We start from the raw sequence: 27,512 nt of genomic DNA, 5'->3' as shown, positions 1-27,512 counted from the left end.
TAATTAGGTTGATATTTAATTACACGGAACCCAGGTTCTTATACAAGGCAGGAGATGGCAGCCAGCAGCTCCCCATGACCTTTCCAGCCTGGGTGACTGAGGCTGAGGAGATGGGGACACACGGGACACACGGGTGGGGTGGGGACTCTGGCACAGTGTGAGGGCAGCGGCCGCTGGGGATCTGCCCCCGAGGCTGGCCCAGGTCTGCCATCACTCCGTGAGGCAGAACTCTGACTCCTGCGGTCGCATGTTGGGTAACACATACAGAGCCACAGCCGCGATAGCCAAGAACACGATAGGCTTCCACATCCCAAACATGTTCTGTGGGGACCAAAGACAAATGGTGAGTGCCCAGCCTTCTGAACCCTTCCCTAAGCCAGAGGTTTCCCTGCCTACTGGCGCTGGAGAGACATCAGGAACCTCCTGGTCCGGGTCTCTCTCACTTCCTGGGTGACTGCTGAAGACAATGCAGTCCTAGTCCCGGCAGCACTAGGTATCTGGAACAACGCTATGTGTATCACCTGAGGTGACTCTGTGTATTCAGGCCCCACGGGATGAAGAGAATACCCGTTCGTGTGTGTAGAAGCAAGCTCAGGAGCCAGACTTCAAAGAGCATCCAGATGGTTGCAATGAGAAAGGATCAAGTGCCGTGGCAAGAAAAAGAGGGTAAATTGGGCCCTCTGGGGAAAGCGGAAGTGCCTCACTGGCTTTATACAGGAGAAATGAACTCGGTCAAAACGGTAAGACTGGGGAAATAAAGGGCGCACCGTGGAGTGCAGGCAAACATGAGGTTCAGAGGCAGCCCAGACCTTTTGTGGGGAATGCTGCTGGTTTGAGAAAACTCAAGGAAGCCAGTCACTGGCCCTGGGCGGCAAATGCCAGGGTCCTAAAAACCTCCCCGATCACCAGTGTGTTGACTGACTTCCTGAGCATGTGCCAGTGCACTGAGGCTTCCAGACTCCACTGACCATAGCAAATCCTGCTGGTTCGTGGGACAACAAAGAAGCATCATTTAGGGAACATGAAATCCTGGACAAGAAAATACATACTTAGGGAAATAGTTTCTATTTTTGTTACTTTTTCTTACTGCATTACTTGAAAGACAGAATTTGGGTTTTGAGTCATAGCTATGGTGTAATAACAGAAGGATGATTTTAGGTAAGAACAGAGTATAGCCCATTGATCCTAAGAAAGCATTTGCTTAGAGAATAATGGATCTAAGAAGAGGATTTTAAGTCAACTATAAAGAGCAAGATCTCTCACGTTTGTAGAAACAGTTACCAAAAAGAACAGAACAAATGAAATGGAAAGCGAAACAATGCTGGAAGCAGATACAGAGAGTAATTTATGTAAGAAAATAACTGGAGGGGCGCGTGGGTGGCTCAGTTGGTTAAGCATCCAACTTCAGCTCAGGTCATGATCTCACAGCTCGTGGGTTCGAGCCCCGCATTGGGTTCTGTGCTGACAGGTCAGAGCCTAGAGCCTGCTTCAGATTCCGTGTCTCCTTCTCTCTCTGCCCTCCCTTGCTTGCTCTCTCTCTCTCTCTCTCTCTCTCAAAAACAAATAAACATTAAAAAAAAATTAAAACAAAAAAAAAAGAACTGGAAAGGAAGCTAGGAAAAATATGTACATGCTCAGATGCTTATATACGAATATATACTGCTAAAAACGTCAGTCGAGGGGTGCCCGGGTGGCTCAGTCAGTTAAGTGTCTGACTTCAGCTCAGGTCATGATCTCACAGCCCCACATCGGGCTCTCTGCTGTCAGCACAGAGCCTGATTCAGATGCTCTGTCCCTCTTTCTCTCTGCCCCTGCCCCACTTGCATGCTCTTTCTCTCAAAAATAAATAAAAACATTAAATACATACATACATACAGATGTCAGTCTGATGTTCTTGAAGGAGGACATTTATGGAGCTGGACCCATAAATGTGAACTGGTGCCCTTTATACCAGTCAGAGGCAAGTTCCAGACTGGCTGAGTGGAGGGCTGGTAAGTCACGTCAGGCTCTCCTTTCAGCCTGGGTTACTAAGTTGACAGATCAAAGAAATGGTTTTGGACTTTATTGAGACATCTGACAGATTTTCCATGATCTTGGGGAGAATAGGAGGAAATAAAAGTAGGGTGCTTGCACAGTTTGCTGTGTGACCATTCGTTAAGTGACCAAGGAGCTAGATAAAAGAGAGCCTGGAGAAGACAACACTCCGGAGGCTCGGCCCTCACTTTAATGTGTGCGAACATATGGAGGTGGGCTGGTCACCCCTGAGGAGGGTGTAGAGCTGGCAGGGAAATGGGTCATTTGAAACCACAGGGTCAAGATTAAAAAAAGAAAAAACAGGGGCACCTGGGTGGCTGAGTTGGTTAAACATCCGACTCTTGATTTTGGCTCAGGTCGTGATCTCAACGTCGTGAGATCGAGGTCTGAGCTGGGCATAGAGCCTGCTTAAGATTCTCTCTCTCCCTCTCCCTCTCCCTCTGCCTCTTTCCTGCTCGTGCATGTGCTCACATGTTCTCTCTCTCTCTCTCTCTCTCTCAAAACCAACCAAACAAAAAACTTCACAGATTACATCAATGGACTATACCTAATAGGGATGAATAAAAAGTTCTGCCTCAGATCCAAAAAACCAAATGCAGGTAGAGGATGGGGGGAGGATGCTTAGCACATGCAACATGCAAAGGAGCTCTGTAAACAATACATGCAGGAAGTTAACAAGGTTTGATTCTAGTTGTCAAGAGGGCTAATGCGATTGGAAGCTGCGTGAAGACAAGTGTGGGGTCTTCCTAATTACATGGAAGCAACCAAGGAAAACTGCTCAGAATGAGGAGGGATGGTTAAGGGGGAAGCAGGACCGGAATTCTATCTGTTGCTAATATCAGTCTTTAGAATCCACCTCACAGCTCGGTGGCTGTATTACTTGGCCTCTCTATGCCTTAGTTTTATTACATATAAAATAGTAAAAGCTGCCTCATTGGGTTGTTGCAAAGATTAAATGAGTTAATATACATAAGGTAATTAGAACAGTGCCTGGCACAGAGCATGGATTATGTTAAGTGTATGTTCTTTTTCAACTGTCTCTGTGGTGTTTTATCATTTATGAAACACTCTCATAAACATGAACTCGGGTGACTTTCGCATTAGGAGGGCAGAGATTTTACTGTCCTTTGCTTTCATTTGAAGAAATTAACATTCTGATTACGCATTTTGCCTACTGGGACTAAGCGGTACGAGGCAGGGACAGACTTGGCCAGGTTCTCTGACCACCTGTCGGCCACGTTCCTACAGTACTACACTCAGCTCCTGGAGGGGGAACTGCAGAGTGAGGCACAGCCAGGCTCCCCAGAGCACCCTGACCCTGGACGTCCTTCCTCTCACTCTGCTCGGGCCTGGCTGAGGCGGGGAAAGGTTACGGCTGAGTGCTTTGGGTCTCCTCCCCTAGGGACTGAGAAGTCTGGATGTGGACAGAGGGAGAACAGGTACAGGGAGAGACCCTGTCACTGAAGGAGTTAATAACTGGAGTGCCTTAAAGACGAGGAAGGAGAAAGGAAAAAGAGGGAAAAATCTGAGGGGAAAAGGAAGGAGGAAAGTGCTACCAACATAAGCTTCAGCTGCCACCCTAACCTGTGCGTTAAGCCAGGCCCACTCCGTTTGCAGGGGTGAGAAGGGAAGGGGAGGCGTGGTGGAGGTGGGGGGAGCAGGAGAAAGGAGCCAGAACGGACCAGGAGAGAACAACTGATGGGTTCTGAAGACAGGTGGAACCCTAGGGCTCTACCTTGGGCCCCAAGGCCACAGTCTGCCTCCTAAATTTGGTATCCTGTTGACAGACCAGATTACACGGACCGCAGCCAAGTGGAAGGTGCCCAGAATATGTCAGCCTTGGTGCCCTGAGAATCCTTGCACCTCATTCTTTTCACCAGTACCACTTTCTCTCCAAAAAGCCTGGCTTGGGAAGCCAATGACAATAGAATCTGGCCCCCAAAATGGACAAAGAGAGAACTAGAACACATTTCCTGGCATTCTTGTTCTGATTTTTCCGCAGACCAGAAGTCCCAAAGCAGAGAACTTCTCAGTAGAAAGCACATAATATGGCGGGGGTTCTGTTCTACTTCCACCATGTTTGAAGGACAAATCGAGGCTGCCCTCCTCCAAATGCCCCTGAGAGGGGGTTTAGGATTAGGGTTGGGGTTGGTCACAGCTCTCCAGAGCTCCTCTCTCACTCGATGGGGGAGGCAGCGATTCCTTATTTTGCCGTCCTGGGTGGCGACAGCAGTCGAGAGCTTGGCTCTGGGGCTAAACAAAGACAAAGAGCACCCGGGCCAGCCTTGCAGACAGACATCAGCTCATCAGAAGTGGTCAGGCATTTCTCAAAGTGGCAACAGTGCTGGGATCATCCAGAGTTTTCCCAGCCAGAAAACAGAAACTCAAGCCATGTCAGCGATATGCATTCCCACTCGCCGTGTGTTAGGAAGACGTGCCCAGGGATGCTACGGGCTTTGCAGCAGCCCAAGGAGAAGCCAGGGCGAAAACTCAGCCCTGAGTAATCTGTTGTCAGAGGACTAAAGCAAGAAGCAAGCAAGCGAGAGAAAAAGGAAAGAGGAGAGGCCAGGGCAACCTGCACCCCCCCTCTACCCCTCAGAAGGAGAGGACTCGATACCAGTACCTGCGTTAGGACGACGTCTCGGCCCACCAGCACCAGAGCAAAGCCGATATGACCACCAGGCCTACGAGAGGCAAGGAGAAGATGGGGGGCTCGGGGGCAGGGGATGGCTGCGACATATCAAATGAGAAGGAAGCACGAGGAGAGGCCAGGAGATGAGGGGTGGTATAAAAAGACATAAACATATGAATCCAATGGATAATGAGGATGAGAAAACAAAGGGAAAAGAGAAAGAGATCAAGAGGTTAAACAGGTAGCGAGGGCAGCCGCATCTCCTCTCTGCGCCCGGGCCTGGTTCTTCCCACTGGCGGCCTGCGGAAGATGCAAACCTGAACGGGTTAAGCAGCTGCTTAGGTCTGAATCAGGTGGTGGGTCGTTTCCTGGCTTGTCATACCCCTCTCACACCTTGTCAAGCAGGGGTTATCTGCACTAGACCTTTCTTGCAGGTCAGTAACTCTGGAAAAGTGAAGCTCCGAGGGTAAAGCTGGGCTCTCCAGATGAGGAGGATGCACACTTCTAGGTCACTCAGGGAAGAGCCAGTCTCCTGCCAGGCCACCTGTCCCTTTGTGAGGCCACATGTTCTGGCTGCTCTCCACCGAGTCTCGGTGTTCTGGGCTCTGATCCCTGCGACCCCCTAGGAGTCTAATGCCGTTGTTGTTGTGAGACAAAATGCACTAAACCAGGCTAACAGTGGAGAAGTGCTGGTTCTTTGACTGCAACACTCTTCCAGAGAGAAAGTGAATTTGCAGGTAGTATCACGCATGCCATCAGATCTGCCTGCAAAAGATGCAGGACCTACGAGGCAAAGGGACACCTCCATATGTAGCCAACGAGGAACGTGCTCGACTTCAAAGTACAAGAATCCGTTTTGACGTTTAGAGATGTGGCACCCAAGACAAGGAGATCTAGGAGGTTCTGACCCATCGTGTGGTGGAATACGATGAATTCAAAGAAACAGAACACTGGGGAAGAGGATGCGGCTGCTCCTACTTTTTACATCCTAAGTAATGGTTCTCTGACACAAGGTTAACAGAGAGCTAGCTGCACGCTGGGTTGTGAGCCAGTGCTGACAACTGCTGAGCTACCAGAAAATTCCAGGTAGCCTTAGAGCTGACTGGGATGTCCCACCACAAGAGACTTATTCTCTTCCCCTGTGTTTAGAGAGATGGAAAGAGCCTGTAGTGCAAACTAAGGACTTATTCAGGAAGTACTCACTCTTCAAGTAATCAGAGCCCCCAGTTAACCTCAACCAGGGCAGGAATTCAGCTGGTACATTCCTGTACAGATGCACCAGTAGTTACAACACAGAAACACTTTTGTACAATTGGTAAATCACCCAGGAAACTCCCATCCCAACCTCTCAAGATCTAGCAACTAATTTGGTTAGGGCTCTGGCTGCCCTTCCCCAGACTGGTCAACGCCCCTGCCGTACGGACTGAAATATTCTACTTCTGACCACCCCCAGCTCCCCACCTCATGCCCGTGATATATGGAGCCCGCAAGCAACACCAGCCTCCCCACATCCCTAACAGCAACAACAGAGGTCAACCTCATAGGGCACCCTGGGGAAGCAGGACAGAGCGACTTGCCCCGGCTGACAAACAGCCTTTAGATCTCACACCATCCGCGTTCTCAGCGCAGCGCTAGATGAAGGGCGAAGAACCCTCCTGATGTAAGGAACAAGCGCTACCACATAGATGAAAGGTCAGACTGCAATGAGCCCACCCTGGTTTCCAAAAAAGGGATCTCTGAGACCCAGGTCCACAGCAGATCAGTCTAAGCCTGTCATCTCCCACGGAGAGACCGTCTCCGCCACTCCCGGCTCATCTCCACTGTCCCTGAGCGCCACGCCTCGGGGCTTGCCGGCTTCTCCTCCTGCAGGAGTCCATCCTCGGGCACCTGAGCCCGACAGCCCACTTCCCACCTGATCCAGTCTTGGACTGCGGTTACCTTTTTGTTTTCAGAAAGCTTGAGGGGGCTGTTTTCCTCTGAAGCTTCAGGGCAAGCGTCGTCACTCTCGTCTTTGTTGTCTTCTTCCTTGCCCCCCTGCTCTTGGGACTCTTCATAAGCCCCCTCTTTATCTTCCGTGGACTTCACCTCTGCAGGGTCTGATGCCTGAGAAGCTACTTCCTCCCAGGACTCCTGCTTCGTTTCCTCTTTGGTTTCCTTCTTTCCCTCCTCCACTTCCTCTTTTGTTAGATCATATAAATCCGTGTGGTTGGCCTTGTAGTAGAGCACCGCCTCCAGACTCTGCGGGGTGGAGGCAGGGCAGGACGGGGGCTGCGGTTACCTGTGAAGATGACTCCCTTCACGACAAAGCTGGACTATCTCAAGAGCACCCTGCTTCCCAGCATGTCACGGTGCGTGAGCAGCCCCACGTTCTGGTACCAGGTCTCTCCCTGCGCATAGTGTGGAGGGCAGTCACGCCCCGCCTCGGGCCCCACACAGCCGTCTGGCCACTGGCCATCGGCCATCTCAGACAGCTACCACAGCTACATTCTTGAGCTCTGTCCCTCAACTGCTACTTCCTACCCCCGCAGGGCAACTGTGACTATTTTACCCAATCCTCTCTCACTTATTTCCAACTGCTCTGAATAAATTCCTCTCTCTCCATCCATCTGGTCCCTCTCTTGGGCACATAACCCAGGAAGAAAAGGGGCCCCAGAAGATTGGGCTGAGCTCGTTGGAGCAGTCGTCCAACCCAGGGGCGATGGGCCTCGGGGGCTGTGCCTCCAGGTCGAAGTGGTCTGTATTCCACTCCCCTTAAAAAATTGCACCGGAAAGGGGTGAAAGACCCAACTGCTACCAAGAGGGAACTACTCTTAACACGTCAGAGAGACCAGCAGCTTCTCTCCAAATACCTCACCTGGTCGAAACGGTGGTGCAGAGGATTTTTCTTCCCAAGGTCTCCCCTGCCTTTCTGCTCATCTGGGCACTAGGGTTATCACTCACCTTCTCGTCCTCACAGGTGTACTCAGAGCCGTCCAGGCTTGGTTTGGTCACCTTTTTATTTTTAACCCCGTTGGCATTTTTGTTCATGTTCTTATTGCCGTTTTTCCCCTTGGTTTCTGTGGCGACAGAGGACCTCTCCTTGAGCTGGCGCAGCTCCTCCTGGCAGCACTGCAGCTGTCCCTCCAGCTGCTCCTGCACGGCCAGAAGCCGCCCCTGCTCGTCCATGCTGGCCTGATACTGCAGCTGCAGCTCCCGCAGCTTGGCCTGCAGCTCTTTGATCTGTTGGTGGTGGAGCGCCAGTCACCCCCAGCACCACCCCCTCGGCCAGCCTGTTACCTTCACAGGTAACCTCGGCCCCCATCCTGCCCCGACATTCCCCTGCTGAGGCCCTCGGGGAAGTAGGCGAGAGAGGGAATATCAACCTGCGGAAGGCGAGCCTCTAAAGCGGTTCCGTAAATAGTTTCTCTCTAACCTGAGGCCCCTGCTGATTTACCTCTGACATCTTCAAAAAAGGAGGATTTAAATTATGTTTTTACTGTGACCTCTCTGGGGAATAGCTAGAGGGCTACCCCTTCTGAACCCCACGACTTTATTACAGACACCTGCTTCACCCAAGCAAGTTCTCGAATAGGTACAACTGCCTAAGACACCGTGTTCTTGTCCACTCCAGAGAGTGTACCTGGGCTCCAGTGCCTCGCCCTGGAAACAGAGGCACATTCTAATCCTGCTCCCTAACCTCTGGTTTCGTCTTGCCCGACTTCTGGCATCACAGACTCCTTGGTAGGTAGCGATACTAAGCAACCTAGGCCCACATGCTGATTGCTCTCTAGACTCTCCCACGCATATACAGTGAGCCCTGCTGGACTGTGGACTGCTCTAGGGCAGAAATGATGCCTTCTGTCCCATTCCTCATGGATGCGGGGCACCTTTCTTGGCATTATAAGAGATCCAAGAGGAGGCAAGTCTCTGCCCTTGAGGTGCTCACAGTCTAGTTGAAGACACAAGACCAATACACCCAAAAATAACTCCAGGTGAAAAAAAATACAACTCTATAGAAGTGCTCTGGGACACGGCAAAGGAGAAGAGTGGTAAAAGGAAAAAGAGAAAAGTTATTCTGAGAGTCCTGGTGAGTCAGTCTCAGGACAGTGAGCACCTGAGGAATGTCCGCCAGTGACGCAGCAGACTGCCCAGCCTCCTGGGATTCAGTCCCTGCTCCGTTCCTGGGAGCAAGAGCAAGCAGTGAGCTCCTGGCCCTCTTTCCTCAGCCTCCCCAAAATGGCCAGGACCTAGGACCTCCTCTGGCTCTAGGGGCTCCTAGAAGAAACCTTGCCTCCCAGACAGCCGTTACCTCGTTCCTGTCATTTGAGGAGGCAACAGGCTTCTCGCGGCTTTCCAGGCACTCCTTGAATTCCTTTTCACAGGCATCCAGCTCTTCCTTCAGCTCCTTCTGCCGTTCCAGCAGCTTTTTCATTCGCTCTTGCAGCTGGTCGTGTTCCTCCTGGCTGAGCTGGTACATGGCCTGCACTCCCTGCAGCTTGATCAACACCTTGGCCACCATGTCCTCACAGCGCTGCGGAGGGTGGGGGAGTGACGTCTGCCCCCTGAGAAGCACCTGCCCTCCGCCCGCTCTCTTTGCTAGGCCTTTTCGTGGGTACAGAATAATGGCCACAAGGATCTGAAACTGCCCTGGGGCGAATTCTGTACTTCTTCCCACGAAGCAGCAGCACTGTGATGGCAGCATCTCCATATCAGACACATGGAGCGCCTCATTCATTTCCGGTGAGTTACCCAGCTCACCTCCGACCCCGCTGCCCACCTCACTTCTTGCACCTTTCCCTGATGGACTTCTCTCTGAATAGGACCAGAGCCTCCTGTCCCTGTCAGACCTCTCATCTGGCTACTTTTACCTCTACATCTTCAGGCTCAGCAGGTTCATCCTCAATGCTGCTGACGTAACTCTTGTAACAGGTGTCAGAGCTACTGCTGCTACCGTAACTCTTCTTATAGGTGACGCTGCTGCTGCTGCTGCTGCTCCTGCTGCTGCTGCTGTAATTCCTATCACAGGTCTTGTGGGTACTGGTGCTGCTGTCGTAGCTCTTGAGAAAGCTCTCATCACTGGCCTGGGTGCTACCGTAACTCTTGTGATAGCTCTCGCTGTCATCAACGCTGCTACCGTAGCTCTTACGATCGTACTCGGTGCTGGCGGCCATGCCGCCGTAGGTCTTCTGGTAGGACTCAAGGCTCCTGTTTACGGAAGGGGACTGGACTCGGAGCAGCTGCATCTCTTCCAGGCAGAGCTGCAAGTCGGCCTGCAGCCTCTTCCGCTCCTCGAGGAGCCTGCCCTGCTCCTGCTGCAGTAGCTCCTGCTCGGTCTGAGTGCTCTCGTACAGCCCCTGCAGAGCCTGTATCTGGGCGATGATCATCTTGGACTGCCAGGAGTGGGCGGGGGAGACATTATCATTACTCTAGACACTGCCACGCTTCTAGCTGCGCCCCTCCTGGGGCAGACATCTGACAGCACGCTTCAGAGGCCTGCACACCCACACTCCAGTCACCACAGCCTAGGTCTTCAACGGCCCCCAGCTACTGGCATGTGTCGGTTTCTTGCTCGCTGGGGGGAAATCCCCCCAGGGCGGCTACTCTGTGATTTCTGGGCTCCTGTTTCTGCTGGTTTCTAAACTCTGGTTTAGAAACTCTCCTGGCAGCAGGGCTGAGTGGGTAGCAGGAACACTCTGGCTCCCTACCCTACCCTCTTCTCAGTCGGGGCAGTCTGGCTGATCTTGGGGCTCAGTCCCCTCCCCGCCCCCAAGTCTAAAATCAGCCCTGGCCTTGAATTGAGCCTACAAAGAATTCCTCCCTCAGCAGATGGGGACCTGGAATTAAGGTCTCACTACAAGGCCCTGTACCTCCTGCCCCAATTCTGAATCTGGCCTCTGGGCATGTTTCCCAGGCCCTCTGGGCCTGGCTTCTTGGCTGCTGATGCCCAGGATGAGATCTGATCAGTTAAGGAAATATTTTATACCTGGTTCCTGGTGTCTGTGTTACCCAGGCTGAAATCTGATGCCCCTTGAATCTGACCAAATCTCAGCTTGGACTTCTGCAATTCCCTTGTTTTCCCTATCCAGGCTAATATTTGAATGAACAGATCTAGCCTAGATTGAAACTGTCCCCCTGCTCTTCCTTGCCCACCCTGAGACCTCAGACCAAATGCATCCCATAATCCTGAACAGACTTATGTGGAACTCTCCACCAGCCTGACCTCAGAGGCGTGACCCCTTCCTGGTGCTTGAGATGCATGGATTCTTTGGTCCAACCCCCTTGACGTGGCTCTTACTGCTACCAAAGTTTTCATGAAGACAGTGTGGTCAGTAGCAAGAATGCCACATGCTAGGAATTCTTCCCTCGGGAATGAATGGCCCCAGATCTGTCTCATGCAGAATACCAACATAGGTTTTGGTCACTGAAAAGTGCACTGGTCAATTATCAGCCGGCTTCTAAAAAAAGGATGACATGCTTAGAGTCAGTCTCAAAGAATCCAGACAAATACTAAGCTGATATTATAAATCTGGAAAATGGTATGTTGGAGGGGCCGCATCAAATTATCAGACGCTTAGATTCCCAGGTCACCTGGTTCTCAGTGTTGACAGCGCTTCGATTAGGCACGTATCTGATTGAGGTCCTCAGGCCGTAGCTAAAGCCACATCTTAATGAGCCCGTGGGTGGTCATGGCTGAAGAAGGACAGGGCCTCAGTCTCATTCTTACTTCTGGCCAGACAGGCCTTCCTAACTCTGACCCTTCCACGGAACCCTCTTCCATACCATGCTATCGTCCCCAGAACTGTCCCCCTGCCTCTTGTTCTGGTTACCTTGTTAGGACCACACTTGGAGGACTTAGACAATTTGGAATCATCGGGATTCTTGAAGACTTCCTGGAAACGAGCCTCTTTGAAAAGATGTAGCTCTTCGTGCAGGTCTGACTGTTCTCTGAGCACGCATTCTTGATTCCGTACCAGTTTCTTCTGCTCTTCCTGCATGCCTTGGTAGAGCAGCTGCAGTTCGCACAGGTCTTGTAACTTTGTAAGCAGCTCCTGACTCTGTGAGGTGCAGTGGGAAGGAAGCGGGCAGGAACTGTGGGGGCCACATGGGAAGACCCATGCCTCCTTCCTGCCGGGGACCCCTCCCTTGGGAGTCTCTGAGTGGTCTCTTAACGGCCGTCTGGGACGGGGTCAGGGTGGGGGAGTGGTTTTTCTGTGGAGACCTGCTGGCTGACTAGTCACGATCTCCCAAGTCTGCAGGTATTCTGCAGTTTACAGAGCGCACTCGGAGTAAGTTTTCTCCAGATGGACTAAAACTCTAAACAGAAAGCTGGACAGGTTTCAGGGTACAACGCGTATTTTAAGCTTTAAAACCCTAATCGGCTAGAGTGAACTTTCTGGCTCGAAGAGATCGGTGACCAAGTAAGGAGTGGCTGATTCCGAAAAGGTTCAGTCCCCACCCTGTTCTTTTTCCCAAGTACAGTCGCACCTGGGAAGCTTCTCAAAGCAGCCTCTCCAGAGTCAGCAGCCGTCCCCTGGCTGGGGTTACCTTACGGAAGAGACCAGCTCTGGGGAACGGGAGCGGGAGCCTGTGCAGCTCTTCTTGCAGCCGGCCCTGCTCCTCCTGCATCCTCCTCTGATCCTCCAGGAGCTCGCACTGCTCCATCTGCAGCTGCCCCAACTCCTTCTGGCTGGCCTTGTACCGTTCCTGCAATTCTGTCAGTCTGGACAGCACTGTGTCACACTGTGGGCGGGGCGGGTGCGGACGGCGGTTACTCGGACGTATTTCTCGGCACTGTGCCTAGCAGAGCCCTTCCGTGCTCTCCTGCCTCTTGTGGCTCGCCAGGGGCTCCCTCCCCATGCGGTCCCCTTGGACTGACCGTCCCAAGCCACGTGGCACCCATACGGGTTTCGACACCGAAGCCCCAGCGGGCCGCTCAGAAGCGTTTGGCTGTGCTGTAAATTCTGTCTCCCGGTCCCCGAGAGCCCTGTGAGGGGAGGGTTATCGCCACCCCTCCCTTCCCATTTCCCCACCTTCCTTTCCTTTGGCCCTTCCCTTCGGTGCACACTGTTCTCCCGCCCTGCTGGGAGTTCTAGTTCCCGTCACTGTCACTATCCCCGGTTGGTTTTATACCTAATTATACTTCTTACCAATAAAAACTTCACCCTATCTGTCCCCATTCTGTTTTCATAATCAGCTTTTTAAACCTTTAGAAAAATACGAGCGACTGCTGAATTTGGGTTGAGAAGACTAAATTATCCCATGATTCCAAAAACCCAAACCTTCTAATACCACACTCATCTCATTGCTGTTTCAGGACAAGGGGAAAAGCTGCCTCTGTGTCAGCGTGCTCCTCCCTCCCCACAGTCTCTTCTACTAGGAGAGGAGGGGATGAGCAAGTCGTGGACAAGCTGGGCCTCTAGACTGAGTAGGAATGGAAGAAGGAAATGCGAGCCTGGGCGCAGAAAGGCAGGCAGACTGTTGGAGTGGCCCACATAGCCTCCCCATTCTGTGTCTTCTGAGGCCTTTCTCTGGGGACACAGCCTGCTGCTGGCAGAGGAAAGAGCCACCGAGTCATCTGGCACAAGGTGACCTGCTCCACCATCTCTGGAGAATCTTGTGCCTTTTCTCCATCACGTTTTAACACCTTCCATTTCCTATCAGTGATCAGGAGCTGAAAGTGCTCAACACAGGGTAACTGAGAATGACCCGTATTTTACACACTATGGAAAAAGAAAAAATGAGTAAAGAAGGCCTTATTTATCACTACCATGATTTATTACTAAAGGAGGTGAGAAAAGAGCAGTATTCTGTTCAATTTAAAGAGAGTAAAACTCAAGCTTAGAGAACTTCACTATTCTGAAGTCACAGCATAAACCCTGGGAGAACCTAGGTCCTTCTAATACCCAATCAGCACTCGGGGCACAAGACTGTGTCATCTGACAAGAACATCTGCCCTCTGCCTGAGAAAACTGGACCTTCCCTTTCTAGGTCCGGTGACAAAAGTTGTATGTAGGGGCTTTTGTGTATGTTCTTCTCCACAAATGATAAGATAATATACCACTACAGTTTGAAGAACAAGGTATAAATGTCTACACACATGGAATCAAGTGCAAAACCTTCAGGTGTTCAGACCGGATCCAGCTATACTGCTCCTACTAAGCTGTGGCTTGGACTCAAAGTCAAGATCAAGGCAAACTGTTTAAAAGTTACCAGCATAAGACTCTGCCTCTGTTTCCTGCCTTGCATGCTCAGCTGTGACTGGACCGGGAGCTCAGCAAGCCCCTTGGCTGGATGACTTCACTTTTGCTCTTACACCTCCTTTCTCCAGAGGAAGTACCCAGGAGAGCTCACCTCTCTTGATCACAATTACCTTATTAGCACATTTCCCCTTGTCCTCTGGGATGAGCTTGGTGGTCTTGAGCTCCTTCAGCTCCTGCTGGCAGAGCAGGAGGTCCTGCTCGAGCTGATCATACATGTGCTTCTGCCGCTCCAGCTCCTCCTTGCTGGACTGGTACAGCCGCTTCATCTCCTGAAGCTGGGTGTGCATCTCTGCGTTCTGGGGTAGGGGAGGCAGGCCCCGCCATCATCCCAGAAGCCCCTGCAGCTGCACTCTCTCCTCTCAGACAGGGACGAAGGGATCCTACCCGGTCCCTTCCAGTCCCAATTTCATCCCAATGGGTGCTACCCAAGATGGACCAGACCCTAATGGGCTCCACACAGAGACCTTCTAGGGCTTCCTTTTGGGGGAGGTGGGGAAAGAAAGAGGGCTTCCTTTTTATAGGCTGATTTTCTGATTTAAAAACAAAGGAAGCTGGGGCACCTGGCTGGCTTAGTCGGTTAAACGTCCGACCCTTGATTTAGGCTCAGGTCATGATCTCACAGGTCTCTCATCTCTCCCTCGCTCTCTGCCCCTCCCCCAGTCGCACTCTCTCTCTCTCTCTCTCAAAATAAATAAACTTTAAAAGAAAAAAAAAAAAAGGAAGCTGAAAGCACCATGACCTTCTGAGATCACCTTTCTACTAAGCACCTCTTTACCCCCCACCCCAACCCCGCCAATGGCTGTACCACAGAACTCCTACCATGCCCCCTCCTCCTCGGTAGTATCGCTCTCACAGAAGACTCCACCTGGCTACATTCTCCCTCACCTGGAGTTTCTTTTACCTTCTCACTGCTCTCCTGGAAGGAGGCCACGACGTCCTTGAGGCGCTGCACCTCCGCCTCATGGTACCGCAGGTCCCCACACAGTTGTCGCTGCACGTCCAGCAGCTTATCCTTCTCGCACGTGATGTGCTGGTACTGGAGCTGCAGCTTCTGTAGCCGGCACATTAACTCCTGCGGGGGAGGGGGCTTTGGGCAGTACCTCTGGGATCCTCAACCCGCTCGTTCTGCCCGAGTCCCGACTTGTCCCCGCCCCCTGCTGTCCTCTCATCTAGCGCAGTACTCGAGGGCGGCCGCAGGGTCACTGGCGCCGCACAGGTGGCAGCGGCACTTACCGTGACTCTCTGCTCTGGTCCACCTGCCCCGAAACCTCTTAGCACCTAAGTCGCCCCTCACCTCCTTTTGTTGTTACCTTCTCACTCGGGCTTTCTACGGCTGTGGATTTCATGACTTTGAGCTGCCGGAGCTCAGTCTGAAGCTGTAGCTGTGCCTTCAAGAGCTCGTTCTGCTCGTCCTGGCTCGCATCATACTTTTGCTGAAGGGCACAGAGTCTGGTCTTCAGCTCCTCGTTCTGTGGTGGGAGGATGTGGGTAGCACAGTTACTCTCAAGAAACAGCAGACCCCTCTACGGACCAGTTTGGTTCCCTTCCAGACGCAGACACCTTGACGAGCTCCCACGGGTCTATGGTTTGATTTCTTCTCTGAGGCAGACACTCAGCGATGACTGCCATTTCTAGAATGCGATGCCAATGCTACGTGACTTCTCCAACCGGTCTCCAGCAGACCGTACCCTTGATCGCAGGGCAAGAGGCAGCAGAGCACAGCCGTGCTCTGCGTTCATCCTTCCCTGATGCAGCAACTCCACGTAGGCCCTCCTGCCCTCCCCAAATGCCCTTCCCCCAGCCGTGTTTACCTGGGCGGCATTGTGGGAAGTCTGAAACCGAAGCACCTCGTTCTGTGCACACTTGAGCTCCCTCTGCAGCCGCTTCTGCTCCTCCTCACTGGTCCGGCGATGATGCTGTAGTTCTTGCAACTCACAACACAATTCCTTACACTGTGCAGGACATGGAACGGAAGGGCTGATTGAGTATAGGTTCCACAGGCACTTTAAGAAGAGGCTTAGAAGAATATGGCATTCTTTTCACTGAAATATTTACATCAGGCAGGCCAGCGAGACGCCAGAGCGCCACCGCCTGCCATAGCACATGCCTCCTTTGTCAGCCCTATGCCTAAGGAGAGGTCTCTGCCACAGGCCAGGAGAGGGTAAAAGAGGCAGGAAGGCGCCTGTCCCCCTACCTTGTTCTGCATGTCATGCATCTGCTCTTCAGCTCCCAGAAGCTGTTGTCGCAACAACTGGGTTTCAGAGTCAGGTTCTAGAAAATCCATTTCTGAAGTCTGAGACTCTGCTGACATCGTATTCTTTACCATTTGGGACTCCAGCCACTTTTCCGTTGCTCTTCGTGTCCTGTAATACAGAACCCCAGAGCCATGTTTGGGAAAGTGTTCTGTCTGGCATCACCTGCCGGATGTGCTCGGTCCTGATGTCTTTATTTTAGGCAAAAGATGGTAAGAGCCTTCTCTTGTGATTTATCTCCCAAATGAACGTGCTGAGCAGGTGAAGTAAAAGTCCTAGCACCTCAATCAAGGCATGTTTGGCTCTGGGAGACCTAAGAGTTCTAGTCCAGTTGGGCTCAAGGCCGGGCCTTGTGTCAGGCCAGCTCCAATCTGGAGGCCCTACACCATTAGACGCAGACCACAAAGGAATCATTTCTGATCTACTCCAGGGAGAGCAAACCAGACCCCAATTCCCAGAATGAAAGAAAACTCAATTTTAGGACTTGAGTGCTGAGACAGTTGGATCCCCATGCCTGCTTCTAGGCAGCATCCATACCCTTTGGATACCAGGGAAAGGACCAGCTCTCTAGGGACATTCATTAGCCTGGCATCTGCCTTCACCGACTCTATGCAGGCAAAAGCCCAAAGCAGGGTCCTACGGAGGCCCAGCAGCCTGCTGGCTGTACCTCTCACTCTCCAGATCAGCGAGCTGCCCCGTGAGGCTGCTGTTGCTCTCCTGCAGGGCCCGGTACTCCTCGTTCAGGAAGCGGTAGCGTTCCCGCAGTTGCTGCAACTCTTCTGCAGAAGACAAATGGAGAGATGTGAGATCCTAGGGGGAAAGCGCAGATGATCAGCCCCCAATTTTCCTGCCTCGAAATCTGACAGCTTCTCTTTTTCTAAAGACAGAAGAGACACCACATGCAGCGGCTTAGAAGACGGGCCCTGAAAATTCCACATTGCTTTGTGTCTTTGTCCTCTTGCAGGTAGCTGCCCTTCTTTGCACCTTCCCAGATCTGCCCTGTGTGCCCATCTTCAAAACCCCAACCAAGGTAGTCTTGACATTTCAGGAGCTCATGAAGGTTTTAATTGAATTTCTGGATCACTGTATTTCAAGTTTCCATCAAACTGTTTATGATTACCTTCCTATTACTCTTTTAGTACAAAAGCTGAGGGATGTGAACTGCCAGATGTCACACTGCCAGTCCTGGCCTTTCAGAGACAGCCCAGGCATCTTGAACATTCTTTTACTTACTTCACCACCACACTAAATACACTGGACCACATGCAATCAAGAATTCTTTCTAATGATCTTTTATCTGCTGACAGAAGAGCCCATCCCAACCAGACCCACATATCTTCCTCAATCATCAGCAGAGATCTGGTTGAAATGTCGCAGAACATGTCCCTAAGTACCAGGAACCAATACTTTTTAAAGTTACAATTATACAAACACCTCTGGTTTTGTTTTTTCCTGATTTAAGAATTATTTCTCTTATGGGGCACCTGGGTGGCTTAGTTGGTTGAGTATCCAGCTTTTGGTTTTGGCCCAGGTTATGATCTCATGGTTCGTGAGTTCGAGCCCTGCATCAGGCTCTGCACCGACAGTGTGAAGCCTGCTTGGGATTCTCTCTCTGACCCTCCCATGCTCGCTCTCTTTCTCTCAAAATAAACTTAAAAAAAATTTCTTTCGGGGGTACGCCTGGGTGCCTCAGTCGGTTAGCGTCTGACTTCGGCTCAGGTCATGATCTCATGGTTTGTGAGTTCAAGTCCCGCATTGGGCTCTGTGCTGACAGCTCAACGCTTGGAGCCTGCTTTGGATTTTGTGTCTCCCTCTCTCTCTGCCCCTCCCCCACTCACACTCGGACTCTTTCTCTCTCTCTCTCTCAAAAAAAGACATTTAAAAGAAGTTAAATTTTTTTTAATTCAAAAAATTAAAAAAAAAAAATTACTTCTCTTAGAATACCAACTCCCCCGATATTTAAAGAATATTAACTTGCTCTATTAGAACACAGGCCTATCTTACCTATGTAAGATTCAACACCTTGAAATTCACTTCTAATGTCCCCTCTTTGTTTCAATCAAAACTCCTTAGAATACTGCAGATTACCACAGAAGGAAGGAAACTAATCTTTAATACAAGGCAACCACGTGCTAAGCATTAGACTTGATGGTTTCAGCCTCAGATTCAGTTACTGTATGAGTACTTCAACATACATGGCATTTCATTTAATCCCAAAAATAGCACTATAAGGTTTTCTTTCTCTTTTTTTAAAGTTTTTTTTTGAGAGTGTGCACGTGCGCATGAACACACACACACACACACACACACACACACACACACACACACGTGGGGGAGGGGCAGCGAGAGGGAGAGAGAGAATCCCAGGCAGGCTCTACACTGTGCAGAGCCCAATGTGGGGCTTGAACTCACAAACTGAGACCACAGCCTCAGTCGAAGTTGGATGCCTAACCAACTGAGCCGCCCAGGCACCCCTAAATAAACTTTTAATTTTACAATAGCTTTAGATTTACAGAAAAATTGCAAAGATAGTGCGAAATTCCCTGGGAGAGTTCTCACCTCATTTCCCCTAACGTTAACATCTTACCACAGTACATGTGTCACAACTAAGGCATCAACAGATTTCTCTCCATTTGTTCTAAGGTCCTTTCCCTGTGCCAGGATCCCCTATGGCTGTAAAGTTTTATTAGCCAACATTTTTATAGACACAGAAACTAGGGTTCAGAGAGGTAATAACCAAGCCAAGTTCATCTCGCTAATTAGAACTGAGACTCTGAATTCAGCTCTGTTTAACTTTGACCCAAGCTTTCCCACTGTGCTGGCCGCCCTCTCCTGGCACCACCAGTCCAAAGGCTCTTCTGAGAAGCTTGTTACAGCTGGGAAAACTTGCAGTTCTTTGATTCCTTGCTGATTGCCTCTGCTTGACCTGGCCTAATACAGGGCCTCCCATTATACCCAGATCATAAATCTAGCCTCAGAATAAAGGCAAACTCTCTAATGTCATGAATCCTAGCAACTAGCTGGGAGACTCATTGTCTGAAAGCAGAGCTCTAAGCTTTTTAGTACCTCGTGTATTACTGGAAATAACCTCTTTTCCTCTCCAGCCATCTTGTGCTCTGATTTGTTGTCCCCTAAAGCTTCTACATTGGACAGGGCTAAAGGAGCCTAAAATTAGCAACCTAGGACCTGGGAGCAGGACTGGAGGCCCCCCATAAAGCAGTCCAGGCAATCATCATGATGCCAGAGCAGCAAGAAGTTTCCCAAGATGACAGGCCCCTCATCCTCCCATCCCGGAACTGGAAACTTTCTCAGGAAGGGCCTTCCCACAGTCAAATCAACAAACGTCCAATGTCTCTCTGAAGAAGAATTCTCAGGGTACATCTCCATAGTGCTATTTCTTATACCACCACTGACTGGTTGTGTGACATCTGGGTAAGTTTTTCTCCCTTATAGTTCTCCCTTTCTCCCTTAAATTCAACCTGGAGGTTTTTTCTAGAGGTTCCCAATTCATGGTCTAAGACTACCTTCCACCATCTTCTTGCATATAACTCTCTCTGCTTGACTTTACTGACAGACCAGGAAGAGGGTTTGGCCTCTCATACCTTGCATCTCAGAGAAATCTGAGACACTTAAACTATTGGATGGTTCAGAGCTCTTCATTTCCATTTCTGCACGGAGGGAGGTGATCTCCATTTCATACTCTCCCCGAATGCGCTCCATGTCATCGAGTTCATTCTGCATCCGGCAGAGATCCTCCTGCAGGGATGCTATGTCACTCTCGTGTTCAGTCGCGGAATCCTCTGCTGCTTGCCGCAGATTCCGGATCTCAGCCTGGGCTATGTGCAACTCCTGTTCTATTTCCTTAAGTTCACTTTCTTTCTCACGCTCTAACAGGGAAATCTCCTCTCGTAGAGACCGCAGCTCACCTGCAAAGTCCAAAGGTTGGGACAGTCAAGAGGATAAGTAAACTCATCTATCGTGTTCTAGAGGCAGAAAGTTAAAGGCAGACTTATTTATTATCTGGAAACTACTTTCAACCTACTCTCTAGCACATTAGAGAAGTATAGCTTCATCTGATATGGAATAGAGGGAATACCTAAGAAGAGTGAATGTGGTAAGTAAGGTGCAGTAGAAAGGGAGATTTTTGAGGCTTGGCACCAAAGCAACACCTTAGGCTACTGCAAACAAAAAGTATTAGGTGCGTCTACATTGAAGACCAAAACTAATTGACAGTATTTTACTGATGCACCTCGTCTTTCCAAAAATTCCCTGTCTAAAAAAATTTACACAGACTATTCTCATCTATTCAGTCTGGAACCTTAGACATTACAGAGCCTCCGAGCTCGCATGAACTGCCTGTGGGAAGTACTGGCCCCCAAATAATGTACAGAGTTCACAGCTGAAATTAAAATGCAGGCTCATCACATGATAACCAAATATGGCTATGACCTTCACTTCCCACTACATCCTTGATGTTAAGGTTCAAATTTCCCTTAGGTTCCCCTCTGGGGTCTGGTCCTAAAACAAACAAACAAACAAACAAACAAACAAACAAAAAAACGCTTTCTCAGATCCACTGGAGAATGGAGAAAGGTCGCCCTCAGCCACGAAAGCGCTCGCAATTTGGAGCATAAAGGGGCAGGGCCTGCCCACCGTGAGGGCCAGGGTTTGCAGGCCCGAGGGGGAGGAGCTTATCCAAAAGCTGGGCGGGGCGGACCCTGGCTGGGAGTTGGAAGGGCCACACCCGGTTTCCAGAGAGGCAGCGCCCGTTGCCAGGGGGCGTGGGACCTTCGGGGCGAAGCCGAGAGCCTGGGAACTGGGCTGCGGGGCAAAAAAGTGGGTTCCTACTTACTGGTTATGGCCTCCATCTTGTCGGCTCCCCCGCAAGAGGTCTCTCTGGGGGGCCTCCCGCCGCCGGCCGGCCGGTCCCGGCCCCCGCGGGGCTGTGGAGGCCGGAACGGCCTCTCAATACCAGCTACCTCTGAGGCCGCGCGCGCCCCCTCTTGGCGGAAACGGGCAGCGCGCGTGCGCAAGGACGGTCTTTATTTCCTGCCGCGGGGGGGGGGGGGGGGGGCGGGGAGTTGAGCGTCTTCTTCAGACCCGTAGCCCCTAGCTTGCGGGCGCGTGATCCATTGCCCAGTTGGCAACACCCTAATGAGTGAGGAGTCGCTCTAGAACTCGTTTCCCCAAGTAGTTGCCTCCCTGCATCTCTACTGACTTCCCTATTTGCAAGGAAGTAGGTCCCTTCTCCAAGCAAAGGCCTTTTTCTGCTCTACTGGATCGTTTCCTTCCTTATGCAAACGTAATCTAGTGTAGTGGGTCCTATCTCAAACAAACAAACCAAACTCTCCCTTGACTTCATTTCCTCTTCCCTTATCTCTCTGCTTCTCTTCAGAGCATGACCACTGCAACTATCCACACCCTCCCTCTCTACTTCACCTCCCCTTTCCTCTTTAATCCCAATCCAATCAGGCTCAGTCCTCACTGAAATATCTCAGAGCCCTCCATCTTGCCAAATCCAATGGCCATCTTATTTGATTTAGCAACTTTTGACACAGTTAATTATTATCTCTTTGAAGCACTTTCTGCTCTTGGTGTCCAGGACATGAAACGCTTCTGTAGTTCCTCCTACCTCAGTCATTTTTGTTCATATCTCCTCTACTGGACCTTTAAATACTGGACTATCCCTGGGACTGGGCCTTTTCCTCTTCTTTCTATATCTCTCCATATGATGTCATAGTGATGTCTCAGGCACTCAAATGCCATATATACGCTAATGACTCCCAAATTTATATCTCCAGCCTTGATTTCCCTCCTGGTTCTAGATTCATATATCCAAGTGCCTTCTTAACATATTTATTTAGATATCAATAGCCATTTCAAACTCAACACACAAAAACGTGTCTTAAATGTTTCCCCTAGCCCTCAAACTTGTTCTTTGCCAAGTCTTCCCCACCCCAATAAATGATAGCACTGTCCAATCAGTTTCTTAAGGCAAAGTCATCTTTTGTGTCTCTCCGATTCCCAACCCCATCCCCGTGCCCTACCCCTTTCAATTCATCAGAAGTCCTAAGGGCTCCACCTTCAATATAAGACTCTGCCATGTCTTTTTACTATACAGTACTTAGAATGAAAGGCAAACCTCTCAGATGGACTCCAAGGCCCTTTGTAATCTGGCCTCAGCCTGCCTCTCAGAACTGTCTCTTACCAGGGTCCTCCACATGCAGTCTGCTTCAGCCATAGTGACTTTTGTTCTGTCCTTCAAACACGTGAAGCTCATTCCTACCCTTGAGCTTTTGCAGTTGCTATTCCTTCTGCCTGGTATGCTCTTGCCTCAGATCTTTCTCATTATTTGGGTCATAGCTCAAATGTCATCTTCTCAAAGAGGCCTTTTCTAACTGCCCTATCAAAAATCAATCCCCCAGGGTGCCTGGGTAGCTCAGTCGGTTGAGCGCCCTACTCTTGATTTTGACTCAGGTCATGATCCCAGGGTCGTGTGACTGAGCCCCTCGTCGGGCTCCACATTGATCAGGGAGCTTAAGATTCTCTCTCTCTCTCCCTCTGCCCCTCTCGCCTGCTTGCATTCTCTCTTTCTTTCTCTCTCAAATAAAAAATAATAAAGTAAAATAGAATAAATTCCCAACTCACCCCATCTCTCTATATCATATTGTTTTTAACGTGTTTTTTTTTTGTTTGTTTGTTTTTATTTATTTTGAGAGAGAGAAAGAGCACAACTGGAGGAAGGGCAGAGAGATGGAGAGAGAGAATCCCAAGCAGGCTCTGTGCCACCAGCATGGAGCCCGATGGGGGGCTCGAACCGAGGCAAACCATGAGACCATGACCTGAGCAGAAATCAAGAGAGTTGGACACAACTGACTGAGCCACCCAGCTGCCCTTCTATATCATATTGTTATATTATCTTCCTAGCATTTATTGCTACCTGAACTTATTTATTTTCTGCTTCTCCCCCATTAGAATGCACTCTTCATTAGGGCAGGGATCTGGTCTGTCTTGTCCATAGCTTGCCCTCCAAGTATATAGGCACTCAATAAATGAATGATAAAGCCTCATTTTACTGATAAGGAACTGGGTCTCAGAAAGATAAATGTGATTTGCCAAAGACCCCAAAGCTTGTTACATGGCAGAACTGGACCCAAGAATCTAGGTTTTCTGAGACCAATGTTCACATGCTTTTCCCCGTGCAACACATCTCCTGCCATTTCTCTCCTTTACCTTCTCCCCATTCATTGTCCACTTCCCTGCATCTACCTTGGCTTGTACCTTTCCCTTCTCTTTTCCTCCCCTTCTTCCACCTTTGCTTGCTGCTCTTCAGGCCTGCTCTCCGGCCTTCCTTTTTTCTCCATTTATATTTTTCTTTTGGTTTGATTTCAGTTCTCCCTGGAGAGTCCCTGCTGTTTTCTAGGGCAGCTCCCCTAAACCTTCTGGAAGCCCACAGAAGTAACAAAAGCTCCTTCTTTATTTGGTGGTGCAGTGGAATGTGGGACACCTGCCTTGCTGCTTCCCAGAGACAAAGCGATGTGGGCGTTAGAAGAAAGGGATTTAGGGCCCCAAGCTCTGGTCCTGGGAAGCAAGAGAAACCTTCTCATCTGCTTCCCTTAAAAGATGCAGCGTCCCTTCCAGTCACTTCTCATTGGCTCACTGCGCTTCCCATGGTGTCCCTGGAGGGACAGGGAAAAACAGTCTGGTTTGGAATTCAGCCCTGATTACCTACCCCCAGACCTGGAGAGCAAAGAAAAAGGGATACAGGTGTGATGGGAGGAGTCTGGAGGAGAGAAAAGGGAGAGTGTTAGCCAGAGAGAGAAGATGTGAAGTGGGAGGGCAAGAAAGGGCAGAGAAGGGCAGAAGAGCCAGGCAGAGATGCAAAGAACATCAGTTGGATAAAGAAAAGAATGGAGAGAGAGAAGGAGGAAAAGGTGAGCATAGTAAGGGGAAATGAGGAAGAAATACTGAATTAGTTTATATTTGTCTGCTATGCCTCAGCCAACCGCTCAGGTGGATGGCCGCCTCCCCTCCAGTCCAAGTGCTGGGAATTACCTTGGAGCTGCTGGATCTGCTTGGTGAACACCTCTGCCTGCTGGGCACTGGCCAGCCGTTCATCCTCCAGGAGCCCTGCAGGGAGAGGGGCAGCAGACGTGATCCTGGGATCCAGCGAGCCCAGGCCCTCTGGCCCCATCCCGGACACTCACCCTGCAGCTCCAAGGAGTCATCCTCGTGCTGCCCTGCCAGTTCCCGGGTCTCCTCCAGCTCTGCCACCAGCTGGAGCACCTGAGCCCTCAGCTCCTCCAGCTCCGTCTCTGTGAGGCTCAGTCCCCGGTGCTTGCTGGCAGACAAGGAGCCCACGCTGCCACCTTTCTGCGCCTGCTCTTCCTCTTCTTCTGCCCCTTCTTCCTCCTCTTCCTCTTCCTCTTCCTCCTCATAGAGAGCTGGGAGCAACACTTCCCCTAGGAGAGAAACCCATCCCACCAGGGGGTCAGAGTCAGCTTCCTTTCCAGAGTCTTTTGAAGGCTCTCAAGCTCATTGTCCCAGGGCAGCGATGGTATCATAGTGCCACCTGCTGTCCCCCAAGGAGCTCCTGGGCTCGACCTGCACTCGTGATGAGTCCTCAGGTGCAAGGGTCAAATTTGGAGGTAGCTCATCTCCCTCCCAGGCCCTTTTGGGACCAATATCGTACCAGGTGGCCTCCTATTACTGTCTTTGGGCAAACTGAGCAGCTGGGTGCTGGCAGCCATGTGAGCTTGTACAAGGACACCTGCTTCTTCCAGACCTGGTGGTCTCTGGGGGACAAGTACTCAAGAAAGGATTCAGGGCGCCTGGGTGGCTCAGGGGGTTAAGCATCCAGCCCTTGGTTTTGGCTCAGGTCATGATCTCACAACTCGTGAGTTCGAGCTCCGCACTGGGCTCTGTGCTGACAGCACGGAACCTGCTTAGGATTCTCTGCCTCCCTCTCTCTCTGCCCCTCCTCCCCACCCACCCCCCACCCCCGCCGCCTCTCAAAAATAAATAAATAAACATTTTAAAAAAGAAGAAGAAAAGATTCAGACACTGGGTGTGTCTTTAGGCCACATGGGGCAAGAGTTACAGTTTGGGGGGTTTGTCCGGTTAAAAAAGTATCCAGGTGGCTTGGGAGAAATTAGCCTTTCCATAGTAAGAAAGTGTTGCTCTCCGTAGGCAGAGAAAGAAAACATCTGGATGAAATGATTCTAAATGTTTTACTGGACAAACCCCGGGCCCCTTTCAAACGTATTCTATCAATAAAGCCTTTTTGAAATTTTCCGCAAGGTCCACCTTCCTTATCTCTGCTGAGTGTCAGGAGGCCTCCCCCCTCCCCAGGTGCTGTAAGTGCCCTCCTCCCCTGCTGACCATAGGGCAGTTTTCAGGGGAAGTCTGAGGTTGGACTTGTGTGGAAAAGAAAGCCTGCCATTTTAATGAGCCAAGAAACTGGGGTGTACTGGTCCACAGCCTCTGGTTGGCGAGTACCCCCTCTTTTGCTGCAATGCAGTTCCTTGAAATAGCAAAATTTTGTCTGGATTCTGATTATTTGCTTTGTTTTAAAATTCTGAATCCCTGGCCTTACTTACAACAGCAGCCTAAGGTTCGTCTGGAACCCCTTGCATCATCTGTCACCTTTAGGGGAGCAGGGTTGCCCACACAGTGTGCGTAGGGGCCTGGGGACACTTCACAGGAAGTCCTGGAAAATGGAACAGCATCCTCCCAGGGGCCTGGAACTGCCAAGTCACATGGGTGCAGTGGTGATATGTGAGTGTTGGGAGGTTGGCCTTCTCACCTGCCCCCTTCCAGGCAATTCTTTCAGGCGGTAAGGGATGCTAGAGAACCAAAGCCACAGGCTGACATTCAAAGTGAGTGGTGATGGCACCAGAAAGACAATGCTGACTTCACAGGCTCACTTCCTTGCTTTTCAAAAATAGGAGACAGCTTGGGATCTGGGTCGGGTGGCAGTGAGAACAAACCCCCTGCTGAAAGGCTACTTCAAAGCTGCCCTACGAGGCCTCTTTCTCTGTCTGGCAGCTCCCCCATCCCCCACCCCCGGGAGGAAACAACCTGGTTAGCCGGTGATTAGGGCCCCAAAGGGAATGCACCCAGAGCCTCCCTCAAAGCCTGACCCCAGGAGGGGTCAAACTCAGCCCTGAAGGGTAGAGGGGGCTCAGGTGAGCAGGAGGAAGGGCTCTGTCCTGGCTCAGAGTTCTGGGGGCCAGATGGGGGAAGGAGGAGGGAAGGGAAATTGGCTGAGGCGAGAGAAAGAACGCTTTTTGGGAAAACTCACCCTCCATAGCTTGCATCCCCCGCCGCTCCAGGGACCCCCAGCGTTGGCCTTTCTTCCTCTCACAACCCTCAGACACCTCATAGGAGCCTAAAGTGGTCACTGTGGGTCCTGTAAGCAGGGAGAGAGGAGGTACTGTGGGAATGTTAGGGGGGGCTGGGACTGGGGTGCAGGGCAGAGAGATGGGGACGTGCCTTCCAGCCCTCTGGAGCCCTGGAGTTCTTAATCCCGGTGGAAGTGTTTGGCTCACTTGGCCTAGGCTGCGACTCCCCTCCCTCAGCCACCCCTCGAGCTGGGCCTATGGGGACCCCGCCCTGCGCTGCCCAACCCCCTCAGCACCCCCTTTCCGGGCTCCTCTCCCTGCACAGACAGAAAGGGTGTGTGCCTCTTTAGCCAAGAGGGGACAGGGAGGAGACCGGCAAGGATGGAAGAGAGGGCAGGAACCTGGGAAAAAGAGGCTGAAATGGTGAGGTGGTGCGGGAAAGGGGAGGGAGGGGCTGCGGGGTGGGGGGTGGGGGCGTGTGGCAAGGGGATCTGGGCCGGAGCCGCTCCCCTCCCCTCCATTCTCTCACTGGACCTCGTCCACCCCACCCTCGCCCTGCGCTCAGACGCCTTTGGGCCGGAGTGGGTGCAGGGTCTGGGGCCCCCAGGGCTGGGCAGTTGGGGTGGAGAGGGTTCAGGGCGAGGGACGACCAAGGAGGATGAGGCCGGTGTGGGGAAGACCCGCCCGGAAAGATGGAGATCGGGCCCGGGTGGGGGGCAGGATGGAGGGAGGAAGACAGGAGGGAAAGGTGGGAGCAGCGGAGGGAGGGGGGGGGAGGACGAGGGGGTCTGGAGGGAGGAGAGATGGAGAAGAGGAAGGAGTGGCGGTGGAGAGGTGAGGGAGGGGCGGCTCTGACCTGGGCCGGGGCAGCTCCAGCCCGCGGCGCCCGCGGCGCCCGCGGCGCCCGCACCGGCCCCGGCGCCCGCCTCCATGGCCGCTCGCGCCGCCGCCGCTCGCGCCGCCGCCGCCCGGAGCAGACGCCGCAGCCGTGAGGCCGGGCGCCCGGAGCCGG

General features: G+C 51.5%; 1 protein-coding gene across 3 annotated transcripts; it reads right to left on the bottom strand.

Annotated features, from left to right (window-relative positions):
• Positions 1 to 27,512, bottom strand: CCDC136 (coiled-coil domain containing 136). 3 transcript variants are annotated; one of them, XM_049641802.1, is made up of 18 exons: positions 27,357 to 27,503; positions 26,461 to 26,568; positions 24,365 to 24,619; positions 24,213 to 24,287; positions 19,760 to 20,083; positions 16,825 to 16,936; positions 16,100 to 16,268; positions 15,717 to 15,857; positions 15,216 to 15,374; positions 14,807 to 14,977; positions 14,016 to 14,201; positions 12,191 to 12,385; positions 11,473 to 11,700; positions 9,514 to 10,035; positions 8,955 to 9,176; positions 7,607 to 7,885; positions 6,605 to 6,904; positions 1 to 321 (listed from the first exon to the last, which is right to left on the bottom strand). In XM_049641802.1, exons 1-18 carry the CDS (start codon positions 27,430 to 27,432, stop codon positions 211 to 213), a joined length of 3,633 nt encoding a protein of 1,210 aa, XP_049497759.1. In that variant the 5' UTR covers positions 27,433 to 27,503; the 3' UTR covers positions 1 to 210. The 3 variants fall into 3 exon arrangements, with proteins under 3 accessions (XP_049497759.1, XP_049497760.1, XP_049497761.1); XM_049641803.1 differs by lacking the exons at positions 24,213 to 24,287; positions 24,365 to 24,619; positions 26,461 to 26,568; positions 27,357 to 27,503 and adding an exon at positions 21,010 to 21,160; XM_049641804.1 differs by lacking the exons at positions 6,605 to 6,904; positions 7,607 to 7,885; positions 8,955 to 9,176; ... (1 more) ...; positions 11,473 to 11,700; positions 12,191 to 12,385 and having other exon boundaries at positions 27,357 to 27,512.

The sequence above is a fragment of the Panthera uncia genome, chromosome A2 (assembly GCF_023721935.1).
Source record: "Panthera uncia isolate 11264 chromosome A2, Puncia_PCG_1.0, whole genome shotgun sequence".
NCBI classification, from domain to species: Eukaryota; Metazoa; Chordata; class Mammalia; order Carnivora; family Felidae; genus Panthera; species Panthera uncia.
The sequence above is the reverse complement of the archived record's forward strand: the minus strand, read 5'-3'. Positions and strand labels throughout refer to the sequence as shown.

Bases quoted from the DNA above. Each gene is read 5' to 3' on its own strand.
- CCDC136 (XM_049641802.1), bottom strand. From the start codon at position 27,432: ATGGAGGCGGGCGCCGGGGCCGGTGCGGGCGCCGCGGGCGCCGCGGGC. The intron at 14,202-14,806 runs GTAAAAGAAACT...CCCCTACCCCAG, and splicing joins TCCAGGAGAGCAGTGAGAAG to AACGCAGAGATGCACACCCA. The intron at 9,177-9,513 runs GTAAAAGTAGCC...CACCCTCCGCAG, and splicing joins CTGAGCCTGAAGATGTAGAG to CGCTGTGAGGACATGGTGGC.